At 43.1% G+C, this 13,342-nt stretch overlaps 1 protein-coding gene across 1 annotated transcript in view; it reads right to left on the minus strand.

Moving 5' to 3' along the window:
* The window catches only part of RSBN1L (round spermatid basic protein 1 like), a 133,146-nt gene that overhangs the window by 95,075 nt on the left and 24,729 nt on the right, over window positions 1-13,342 (minus strand). The window contains exon 2 of the mRNA XM_068276218.1: window positions 2,956-3,063. Within this exon, the coding sequence (XP_068132319.1) occupies window positions 2,956-3,063 (108 nt within the window). The remainder of the gene's footprint in view (window positions 1-2,955; window positions 3,064-13,342) is intronic.

The raw sequence follows: 13,342 nt of genomic DNA on the forward strand, positions 1-13,342 counted from the left end.
GTGAGTTCATAGAAGATTTTATTTTTTGTCACAAGTTAGTGGAAAATTACACTTTGTGAGAAAGAAACCTAAAAAATCCATTTCCACTAACTTGTGTAAAAAAAAAAAATATTCTATGAACTCATCATACCCCTAATGGAATACCTTGGGGTGTCTTCTTTCCAAAATGGGATCACTTGTGGGGTTCCTATACTTCCCTGGCATTTTAGGGGCCCTAAACCGTGAGGTGTAGTCTGGAAAACAAATGAGTAAAATTGACCTGTGAAATCCTAAAGGTACTCATTGGACTTTGGGCCCCTTTGCACAGCTAGGCTGCAAAAAGGTGTCACACATGTGGTATCCCCGTACTCAGGAGAAGTAGTATAATGTGTTTGGGGGTGTCTTTTCACACATACCCTTGCTGGGTGGGAGAAAGATCTCTGTAAATGACAACTTTTTCCATTGTTTTACACACAATTGTCCATTTACAGAGATATTTCTCCCACCCAGCATGGGTATGTGTAAAAATGCACTGCATAACACATTATACTACTTCTCCTGAGTATGGGGATACCACATGTGTGGCACTTTTTTGCACCCCAAGTGCGCTAAGGGGCCCAAAGTCCAATGAGTACCTTTAGGATTTCACAGGTCATTTTGAGAAATTTGGTTTCAAGACTACTCCTCACGGTTTAGGGCCCCTAAAATGCCAAGACAGTATAGGAACCCCACAAATTACCCCATTTTAGACAGAAGACACCCCAAGGTATTTTGTTAGGAGTATGGTGAGTTCATAGAATATTTTATTTTTTTTGTCACAAGATAGCGGAAACTGATTTTATTGTTTTTTTCACAAAGTGTCATGTTCCTCTAACTAGTGACAAAAAAATAAAATCTTCTATGAACTCACCATACTCCTAACTGAATACCTTGGGGTGTCTTCTTTCTAAAATGGGGTCATTTGTGGGGTTCCTATACTGCCCTGGAATTTTAGGGGCCCTAAACCGTGAGTAGTCTTTAAACCTAATTTCTCAAAATGACCTGTGAAATCATAAAGGTACTCATTGGACTTTGGGCCCCTTAGCGCAGTTAGGGGGCAAAAAAGTGCCACACATGTGGTATCGCCGTACTCAGGAGAAATAGTATAATGTGTTTTGGGGTGTATTTTTACATATACCCATGCTGGGTGGGAGAAATATCTCTGTAAATGGACAATAGTGTGTAAAAAAAAAAATCAAAAAATTGTTATTTACAGAGATATTTCTCCCACCCAGCATGAGTATATGTAAAAATACACCCCAAAACACATTATACTATTTCTCCCGAGTACAGCAATACCACATGTGTGGCACTTTTTTGCACCCTAACTGCGCTAAGGCGCCCAAAGTCCAATGAGTACCTTTAGGATTTCACAGGTCATTTTGAGAAATTAGGTTTAAAGACTACTCCTTATGGTTTAGGGCGCCTAAAATGCCAGGGCGGTATAGGAACACCACAAATGACCCCATTATAGAAAGAAGACACCCCAAGGTATTCCGTTAGGAGTATGGTGAGTTCATAGAAGCTTTTATTTTTTTGTCACAAGTTAGCGGAAATTGATTTTTATTGTTTTTTTCACAAAGTGTCATTTTCCGCTAACTTGTGACAAAAAATAAAATCTTCTATTAACTCATCATACTCCTAACGGAATACCTTGGGGTGTCTTCTTTCTATAATGGGTCATTTGTGGTGTTCCTATACCGCCCTGGCATTTTAGGGGTCCTAAACCGTGAGATATTTCTCCCACCCAGCATGGGTATGTGTAAAAATACACCCCAAAACACATTATACTATTTCTCCTGAGTACGGCGATACCACGTGACACTTTTTTGCAGCCTAGGTGCGCTAAGGGGCCCAAAGTCCAATGAGCACCTTTAGGCTTTACAGGGGTGCTTACAATTTAGCACCCCCCAAAATGCCAGGACAGTAAACACACCCCACAAATGACCCCATTTTGGAAAGTAGACATCCCAAAGTATTCAGAGAGGGGGATGGTGAGTCTGTGGCAGATTTCATTTTTTTTTTGTCACAAGTTAGCAGAAATGGAAACTTTTTATTATTTATTTTTTTTGTCACAAAGTGTCATTTTCCGCTTACTTGTGACAACAAATAAAATCTATGAACTCACTATGCCTCTCAGTGAATACTTTGGGATGTCTTCTTTCCAAAATGGGGTCATTTGGGGGGTATTTATACTATCCTGGAATTCTAGCCCCTCATGAAACATGACAGGGGGTCAGAAAAGTCATAGATGCTTGAAAATGGGAAAATTCACTTTTTGCACCATAGTTTGTAAACGCTATAACTTTTACCCAAACCAATAAATATACACTGAATGGGTTTTTTTTTTAAATCAAAAACATGTTTGTCCACATTTTTCGCGCTGCATGTATACAGAAATGTTACTTTATTTGAAAAATGTCAGCACAGAAAGTTAAAAAAATCATTTTTTTGACAAAATTCCTGTATTTTTTGATGAATATAATAAAAAGTAAAAATCACAGCAGCAATCAAATAGCACCAAAAGAAAGCTAAGTGAGAAGAAAAGGACGTAAAATTTGTGTGGTAAGTTGTATAACCGAGCAATAAACAGTTATAACTGCAGTGGTCTGAATTGTAAAAAATGGCCTGGTCTTTAGGGGGGTTTAGCACTGCAGTCTTCAAGTGGTTAAAGGAAAGGTCCGAGCACCAGAAAAAAAAAAAAAAAGACTTACTTACCCGGGGCTTCCTCCAGCCCCTTGCAGCCTGCGCAGTACACTCCCCACCACATGCTAGTGATTGACAGCGGCGCTCGTGCAGGGCAGTAGAGGTCGACCTGGCAAAATCGTCCTCTGTGGCTGACTGCGGAGCTGCAGTGAGGGACATAGCGACATAGGGGCTGGAAAAAGACGTGGGTAAGTAAATGCTCAGTCAAAAGAATAGCAAAACTTGGAGTACCTTTGTGTAGTATTTTCACTTCTCCATTTTCCTTCTTGGCTTCATTCATCAATTTATGCTTTTTCTGCTTTTCTTTATCTTTAATCTTGACTTTTTCTTTCATTTCACCTTTAAAAGAAAAGAATTGAAACGTAAAACTAAATGGAGGTTTTTATTTCAATTTTCAAATACATTGGTATTAAAGTGACAATATCACAGAGAAATGCATAGTGTATGAGTGACAATCACATACTAATAATTAACATGACACCTCATTATATACCCATTGTGCTTCATGGCAATTAAACCTAAAACAGGTGAGGTAGTGAACTTGGAAATCAGTGTAAAATGTCAGAGAAAGATGTTCAGATTTATTTAGTCATTTGTCAGAGTGCATGCAAATCATATTTCCAACAATGGACCAGCCTCTGCAACGTCTTGTAGTACGTACTACAGTTGTACTTTCATTAGACTGATCTTCCCTTCCTTTTTTCCTACTCACGATCGGATATATTCCCTACAAAAAAAATAAAATGGATTTTGATTTGTTTTTTTTGTTTTTTTCGGGATTATAGCACATCAACCAAAATAAATAAATAAATAAATAAATAAAAATAAAAAAAATTAATCAAAACCCATTTTGTTAAATTTTTTTTGTAGGGAATATATCCAATCGTGAGTAGGAAAAAAAATCACTCTGAAAACAGAATTCCTCAGCTATTTCAGAAAGGAAGGGGAGATCAGTCTAACGAAAGTACAACTTAGGCAATTTACAAGATGTTGCAGAGGCTGGTCCATTGTTGGAAATATGATTTGCATGCACTCTGACAAATGACTAAATAAATTGCGCACAGCAATATTACTGCCAGTACATGACTCAGGCTCAAAATCATTCAGTTTGATATTACATTTTGTTATTTGTTTACAGATTAAGTAATACAGCAGTACTATATTCTATATATGCACTCCCTGCTTATCGGTTGTGAATCCACTTCATAACTCGTGCACAATGAGCGCAGAGTTGTCTTCACCCGTAAACTTGGTTCACATCGTGCGTGTTGAATGTGTAATAGAAGAAAAAAATCACCCCATTTCCTTGCATAGTAATTGCAATTGCACATCACTCAGATGTACCCACAGTTAGGCCTGGTGCACACCAAAAACCGCTAGCAGATCCGCAAAATGCTAGCAGATTTTGAAACGCTTTTTGTTATTTTTCTATGGCGTTTTGCGGATTGCTGCAGCGGATTTCAGTATAGTAGATTTCATATAGTTACAGTAAAGCTGTTACTGAACAGCTTCTGTAACAAAAACGCCGGCAAAACCGCTCTGAACAGGCGTTTTTCAGAGCGGTTTGCGTTTTTCCTATACTTAACATTGAGGCAGAAACGCACCCGCAATCCAAAAAATGCCTCACCCCGGCATTTTTCGTTTCTGCAAAACGCCTCCTGCTCTGGTGTGCACCACCCCATTGAGATACATTGACCAAGCGGATCCGCAGCCGCAAGCGGCTGCAGAAACGCTGAAAAAGCCGCTCGGTGTGCACCAGCCCTCAGATTGCTTAGGGCCTGATTGATGTTCAGGGTTCCGGCCAGCATCCTCTAAATATACTCCTACCCAGGGCTAGTTTTGAATGTATTTAAAGGGAACCTAAACTGAGAGGGATATGGAGGTTTCCTGTTAAACAATACCAGTTGCCTGGCATCCTACTGATCTCCTTGGCTGCAGTAGTGACTGAATAACACCTGAAACAAGCATGCAGCTAATCCAGTCTGACTTCAGTCAGAGCACCTGATCTGCATGCTTGTTGACGGGCGGTGGCTAAAAGTATTAGAGACACAAGATCAGCAGGAGAGTCAGGCAACATGTCTTATTTTAAAAGGAAAAATCCATATCCTTAGTTTAGGTTCCCTTTAACAGCTATTTTACAGCTTTATTCTAAGTTTTGTTTAAAGCACTCCTCTGGCATAAAAAACAAAACAAAACAAAAAACATAAAAGGCATGCTAGTGCTCAAAAGTTATAATGCTCCTGCACATCGTCTGTTTAATAAGATTCACCAGAGCCTCATATCAAAATGTATTCTGACATGTGGCTCCACCCCCCTGCAAAAAATGACCCCAGCCATTTCTATATCAGATACAGAAATGGTCAAGGCCTTTTTCTGTAAGAGGGTGGAGCTACATGCCAGAACCTGGTTGATATGAGGTCCAATGAAGACCATTTTTATTATTATATAGACAATGTGATAGGGCATTATAACTTTTTACGTGTTAACGTACCTCGTTTATTATGTACACCAGAAATGCACTTTAAAGCAATGCTATCAATAAAAACTTTTTTTATTGCTGTATGTTAGGGCACACATTACCACAAGTAATAGTAGCAATTTCCTTCCTCACACAGCTCTGCCTCTCTGCTGCAAAATCCTCCTTCAGTTTTATGCTGGGAATACACGATGCGTTTTTGCAGTCGATTTGCCGTTCAGTTGTGTTTCGATTTGTTTTTTCAGCTCGATTTCCTGTTTGTTTCTCTTATCAATTTCCATTTACTTCTATCAGCAATCGAGCGGTAAAACGATCGAAAGTGAGATCGGACATGTCGGAAATTATCTATTGAACCATCTATCTGCCTAAAAAACGCATGGTAAGTGTTGTGCTCCATGTTCCTGCTAAGGGGAGTTGCTATCAACTCCTCAGTGTATAGTTTAATAATCACCTTGCTGAAAGAATATTATTCAGATGGTGGTAAGGGGTTAAAGAGACACTGAAGCGGAAAAAAAATTATGATATTATGATTTGTATGTGTAGTACAGCTAAGAAATAAAACATTAAGATCAGATACATCAGTCTAATTGTTTCCAGTACAGGAAGAGTTAAAAAACTCCAGTTGTTATCTCTATGGAAAAAAGCCATTAAGCTCTACGACTTTCAAAGTCGTGGAGAGGGCTGTTATCTGACTTTTATTATCTCAACTGTTACTAAACAAATTCCTTTTTCTCTGACAGAGGAGAGGTCAATAGTTCACAGACTGCTCTGAAAGAATCATTTTGAATGCTGAGTGTTGTGTAATCTGCACATATAGAATGATGCAATGTTAGAAAAAACACTATATACCTGAAATTAATAATATGAGAATATTTTCTTTGCTGCTAATCTTCTAGTAATTATTCATAGTACACAACCAATTCATTATATCATATTTTTTTTTTCGCTTCAGTGTCTCTTTAACCACTTCCCGACCTCCTAACGCACAGAGGCGGCCAGGAAGTGGAGCCCTTAAGGACCGGCTCACCCACAGAGGCGGCGGTCCATTTAAGGGCATGGGCGGAGCGATCGCGTCATCCGTGACGCGATCCTCCGCCGGCGCCTGTCACCGCTCGCCCGCCGCAACATCCCGCCGGCTATACGGAAGCGCCGGCGGGATGTTAACCCCGCGATCGCCGCATACAAAGTGTATAATACACTTTGTAATGTTTACAAAGTGTATTATACAGGCTGCCTCCTGCCCTGGTGGTCCCAGTGTCCGAGGGACCACCAGGGCAGGCTGCAGCCACCCTAGTCTGCACCCAAGCACACTAATTCCCCCCCCCCCCCCTGCCCCAGATCGCCCACAGCACCCCTCAGACCCCCCCCCTGCCCACCCCCCAGACCCCTGTTTGCACCCAATCACCCCCCTAATCACCCATCAATCACTCCCTGTCACTATCTGTCAACGCTATTTTTTTTAATCTCCCCCCCTGCCCACTGCCCCCTCCTGATCACCCCCCCCACCCCTCAGATTCTCCCCAGACCCCCCCCCCCCCGTGTACTGTATGCATCTATCCCCCCTGATCACCTGTCAATCACCCATCAATCACCCCGTCACTGCCACCCATCAATCAGCCCCTAACCTGTCCCTTGCGGGCAATCTGATCACCCACCCACACCAATAGATCGCCCGCAGATCCGACATCAGATCACCACCCAAACGCAGTGTTTACATCTATTCTCTCCTCTAAACACCCACTAATTACCCATCAATCACCCATCACCACCTGTCACTGTTACCCATCAGATCAGACCCTAATCTGCCCCTTGCGGGCACCAAATCACCCGCCTACACGCTCAGATTGCCCTCAGACCCCCCCTTATCAATTCGCCAGTGCAATATTTACATCTGTTCTTCCCTGTAATAACCCACTGATCACCTGTCAATCACCCATCAATCACCCCCTGTCACTGCCACCCATCAATCAACCCCTGTCACTGCCACCCATCAATCAGCCCCTAACCTGCCCCTTGCGGGCACCCAATCACCCGCCTACACGCTCAGATTGCCCTCAGACCCCCCCCCTTATCAATTCGCCAGGGCATTATTTACATCTGTCTTTCCCTGTAATAACCCACTGATCACCTGTCAATCACCCATCAATCACCCCCTGTCACTGCCACCCATCAATCACCCCCTGTCACTGCCACCCATCAATCAGCCCCTAACCTGCCCCTTGCGGGCAATCTGATCACCCACCCACACCAATAGATCGCCCGCAGATCCGACATCAGATCACCACCCAAGCGCAGTGTTTACATCTATTCTCTCCTCTAAACACCCACTAATTACCCATCAATCACCCCCTATCACCACCTGTCACTGTTACCCATCAGATCAGACCCTAATCTGCCCCTTGCGGGCACCCAATCACCCGCCTACACGCTCAGATTGCCCTCAGACCCCCCCTTATCAATTCGCCAGTGCATTAGTTACATCTGTTCTTCCCTGTAATAACCCACTGATCACCTGTCAATCACCCATCAATCACCCCGTCACTGCCACCCATCAATCACCCCCTGTCACTGCCACTCATCAATCAGCCCCTAACCTGCCCCTTGCGGGCAATCTGATCACCCACCCACACCAATAGTTCGCCCGCAGATCCGACGTCAGATCACCTCCCAAGGGCAGTGTTTATATCTGTTCTCTACCCTAAACACCCACTAATTACCCATCAATCACCCCCTGTCACTGCTACCTATCAGATTAGACCCCTATCTGCCCCTAGGGCACTCAATCACCCGCCCACACCCTCAGAATGCCCTCAGGCCCCAGCCCTGATCACCTCGCCAGTGCATTGCTTGCATCTATTCCCCCCTCTAATCACACCTTGAGACACCCATCAATCACCTCCTGTCACCCCCTAGCACACCTACCCATCAGATCAGGCCCTAATTTGCCCCGTGTGGGCTCCTGATCACTCGGCCAAACCCTCAGACCCCCTTCCGATCACCTCCCCAGTGCATTGATTGCATCTATTTTCCCCTCTAACCACCCCCTGAGACACCCATCAATCACCTCCTGTCACCCCCCCTAGCACTCCTATCCATCAGATCAGGCCCAATACAACCTATCATCTAAAAGGCCACCCTGCATATGACCGGTTCCACAAAATTCGCCCCCTCATAGACCACCTGTCATCAAAATTTGCAGATGCTTATACCCCTGAACAGTCATTTTGAGACATTTGGTTTCCAGACTACTCACGGTTTTGGGCCCGTAAAATGCCAGGGCGGTATAGGAACCCCAGAAACGGACCCCATTTTAGAAAAAAAGACACCCCAATGTATTCTGTTAGGTGTATGACGAGTTCATAGAAGATTTTATTTTTTGTCAAAAGTTAGCGGAAATTGATTTTTGTTTTTTTTTCACAAAGTGTCATTTTTCACTAACTTGTGACAAAAAATAAAATCTTCTATGAACTCGCCATACACCTAACGGAATACCTTGGGGTGTCTTCTTTCTAAAATGGGGTCACTTGTGGGATTCCTATACTGCCCTGGCATTTTAGGGGTCCTAAACCGTGAGGAGTAGTCTAGAAAACAAATGCCTCAAAATGACCTGTGATTAGGACGTTGGGCCCCTTAGCGCACCTAGGCTGCAAAAAAGTGTCACACATGTGGTATCGCCGTACTCAGGAGAAGTAGTATAATGTGTTTTGGGGTGTATTTTTACACATACCCATGCTGGGTGGGAGAAAGCTCTCTGTAAATGGACAATTGTGTGTAAAAAAAAATCAAACAATTGTCATTTACAGAGGTATTTCTCCCACCCAGCATGGGTATGTGTAAAAATACACCCCAAAACACATTATACTACATCTCCCGAGTACGGCGATACCACATGATTGGCACTTTTTTGCACCCTAACTGCGCTAAAGGGCCCAAAGTCCAATGAGTACCTTTAGGATTTCACAGGTCATTTTTGTTTCAAGACTACTCCTCACGGTTTAGGGCCCCTAAAATGCCAGGGCAGTATAGGAACCCCACAAATGACCCCATTTTAGAAAGAAGACACCCCAAGGTATTCCGTTAGTAGTATGGCGAGTTCATAGAAGATTTTATTTTTTGTCACAAGTTAGCGGAAATTGATTTTAATTGTGTTTTTTCACAAAGTGTCATTTTCCGCTAACTTGTGACAAAAAATAAAATCTTCTATGAACTCACCATACTCCTAACGGAATACCTTGGGGTATCTTCTTTCTAAAATGGGGTCATTTGTGGGGTTCCTATACTGCCCTGGCATTTTAGGGGCCCTAAACCGTGAGGAGTAGTCTTGAAACGAAATTTCTCAAAATGACCTGTGAAATCCTAAAGGTACTCATTGGACTTTGGGCCCTTTAGCGCAGTTAGGGTGCAAAAAAGTGCCACACATGTGGTATCGCCGTACTCAGGAGAAGTAGTATAATGTGTTTTGGGGTGTATTTTTACACATACCCATGCTGAGTGGGAGAAAGATCTCTGTAAATGGACAATTGTGTGTAAAAAAAATTAACAAATTGTCATTTACAGAGTTATTTCTCCCACCCAGCATGGGTATGTGTAAAAATACACCCCAAAACACATTATACTACTTCTCCTGAGTACGGCAATACCACATGTGTGGCACTTTTTTGCAGCCTAACTGCGCTAAGGGGTCCAAAGTCCAATGAGCACCTTTAGGCTTTACAGGGGTGCTTACAATTTAGCACCCCCCAAAATGTCAGGACAGTAAACACACCCCACAAATGACCCCATTTTGGAAAGTAGACCCTTCAAGGTATTCAGAGAGGGGATGGTGAGTCCGTGGCAGATTTCATTATTTTTTGTCGCAAGTTAGAAGAAATGGAAATTTTTTTTTTCTCACAAAGTGTCATTTTCCGCTTACTTGTGACAAAAAATAATATTTTCTATGAACTCACTATGCCTCTCAGTGAATACTTTGGGATGTCTTCTTTCCAAAATGGGGTCATTTGGGGGGTATTTATACTATCCTGGAATTCTAGCCCCTCATGAAACATGACAGGGGGTCAGAAAAGTCATAGATGCTTGAAAATGGGAAAATTCACTTTTTGCACCATAGTTTGTAAACGCTATAACTTTTACCCAAACCAATAAATATACACTGAATGGTTTTTTTTTTTTAACAAAAACATGTTTGTCCACATTTTTCGCGCTGCATGTATACAGAAATTTTACTTTATTTGAAAAATGTCAGCACAGAAAGTAAAAAAAAAAAAAATCATTTTTTTGCCAAAATTCATGTCTTTTTTGATGAATATAATAAAAAGTAAAAATCGCAGGAGCAATCAAATAGCACCAAAAGAAAGCTTTATTGGTGAGAAGAAAAGGAGCCAAAATTCATTTAGGTGGTAGGTTGTATGAGCGAGCAATAAACCGTGAAAGCTGCAGTGGTCTGAATGGAAAAAAAGTCTGAATGGAAAAAAAGTGGCCGGTCCTTAAGGGGTAGAAAGCCCTAGGTCCTCAAGTGGTTAAAGATTCCAGCAATGATTGTTTATTATCTTCGCTTCTCTGACTGATAAAGATCATGATAATTACTTTGTTAACAGCATCTCTCCCTCTCAGCACAGCATCACATAGCAGCCTACAAAGTAGATACAGCCTGTAGTGAAAAGTCACGAGCAAGCCAGTTAGTCATGAATAGTGTATACACATCTCCCTGCTAGTTATATTACAGCAATATTACAGCACATCTAGCTATATGTTACCTCCTGAGATCAGCCTAGTCATGTCTCCTGCATGCTGTGACACAGTGAAGTATATTTGTGAGCTGTGCGAGGAATGAAGGATGATTTTTAAGCAGGGCAAGAGAACTGAGTGAAGAAAGTACCCCAAGCACTGTGTACCCTAATATAGAGTATTCAAAAAAAGTCATTTTAATTTATAATGTTCCTTTAACTAGTTCACCACTAAGGAGTTTTTCCCCTTATGGACTAGAACTATTTTCACATATCAGCTCTCCACCCGTTCATTCACCAATAACTTTATCACTACTTGTCACAACAAAATGATCTATATCTTGTTTGTTTTGCTACCAATTAGGCTTTCTTTGGGTGGTACACTTTGCTAAGAATTATTTTACTGTAAATGCATTTTAACGGGGATAAGAATAAAAACAAAAAAAAAAAATGGGGAAAAAATAATTTCTCAGTTTTTAGCCATTATAGTTTTAAAATAAGAGATGCTACTGTAATTTTCCGCCACGTATTTTATTTGCCTATTTTTCCCGGTTATCACACTGTTTAAATTATGTCCCTATCACAATGTATGGCGACAATTTTTTATTTTTAAGTAAAGGTGTATTTAAATTTTGCATCAGTCACTAATTACAAGCCCTTTTTTGCAAAAATAACAGTAATATACCCTCATGGCAAACATATTAAAAATGTTGAGTTCCTAAAATAACTACCGTATTTCGCGCCGTATAAGACGCTCCGGAATATAAGACGCACCCAGTTTTAGAGGGCAAAAACCAGGGAAAAAAAAATACTAAACCTGGTGCGTCCATATTCCAGGAGCATCTTGTACATGTCCTTCTGTGTGTCCTCATGTGTGCTCCTGTGCCCCCCATGTGTCCTGTGTGTCCTCATGTGTCCCCCTGTGCCCTTCTGTGCCTCCCATGTGTCCTTCTGTGCCCCCCGTGTGTCCTCCTGTGTGTCCTCATGTGCCCCCCATGTGTCCTTCTGTGCCCCCCATGTGTCCTCCTGTGCCCCCCATGTGTCCTGCTGTGTGTTCTCATGTGTCCTCCCCCATGTGTCCTGTGTATGCTTATGTGCCCCTATGTGTCTTACTGTGCCCCTCATGTGTGCTCCGGTGCCCCTCATATGTCCTCTTGTGCCCCCATTTGCCCCCCCCCCACCTGCCCGAGTCTCCTGGCCCCCCATGGAGTGTTAATAGCGGCGACAACTTACCTTTGGCAGGCTCCTGCGCTGATCCTATATCATCGCGCTGTTCCCCGCTAGCCTCCTCTGCCTCCCCCCTGCTTATCTGCCCCCCCCCCCCCCCCCGGGTGAAGGAATAAGTATCGGTAGCTTACCTCCGCAGTGCGCCCGCGATGACTGCAGACGTCCGTCTTCCAGGCACTTCTCGCTCTAGTGACCGGCTTGAACTGATGACGCGCAGTTCAAGCCGGTCACTAGAGCGAGAAGTGCCTGGAAGACGGACGTCTGCAGTCATCGCGATTGCACTGCGGAGGTAAGCTACCGATACTTATTCCTTCACCCGGGGGGGGGGGGGGGGGCAGAGGAGGCTAGCAGGGGGCAGCGCGATGATATAGGATCAGCGCAGGAGCCTGCCAAAGTTAAGTTGCCGCCGCTATTAACACTCCATGGGGGGCCAGGAGACTCGGGCAGGCAGGGGAAGGCAGGCACAGAAAGGCAGGGAATCCCCGATGTGGCGGCGGGTCGCGGTTCGCATCGGCGGGCGTTATTAAGTCGGGGATTCCCTGCCTTTGCCGTATAAGACGCAGGGACTTTTTCTCCCCATTGTTGGGGGAGAAAAAGTGCGTCTTATACGGCAACAAATACGGTATGTGTTATTTAAAGATCACTTTCATTCATTTAATTATTTTTTTTAACAAAATTGGATCCAGATGTAATGGGCAGCTACAGACCTGTCTCCAACCTCCCCTTGGAAAAGTTATATACTTGCAACTTGAAGCCATGCTCTCAGCAAACAACATCTGGCCCATACTCACGGGCAACATTTCTGGCCTGTCGCTAGCACACGGGAGTGAGGAATGTTGCAAAAATTAAATATCTCATTCCCCCAGACGATCTTCCAACCCTAGTTCACGCCTTCATCACATCATGGCTAGACTACTGCAATGTCCTCTATGCAGGCCTCCCAAAAAAGGACCTGCAACGACTGAAACTAATAAAGAATGCTGCTGTCAGATTTCTAACAAACCAGCCTCACCACTCTCAAATTACACCAATTTTTCACTCACTGCACTGACTACCTGTAAAATGGCGAATACTCTTCAAGATTGTACTATTGATATTCATATCACTACACAATTCAGACCCAGGATACACGAAGGGCTTGCTGAAACTGCACCACACCTCTCACAACCTCAGATCAGTAGGATACATAAAC

The sequence above is a fragment of the Hyperolius riggenbachi genome, chromosome 3 (genome assembly GCF_040937935.1).
Source record: "Hyperolius riggenbachi isolate aHypRig1 chromosome 3, aHypRig1.pri, whole genome shotgun sequence".
Classification (NCBI taxonomy): Eukaryota; Metazoa; Chordata; class Amphibia; order Anura; family Hyperoliidae; genus Hyperolius; species Hyperolius riggenbachi.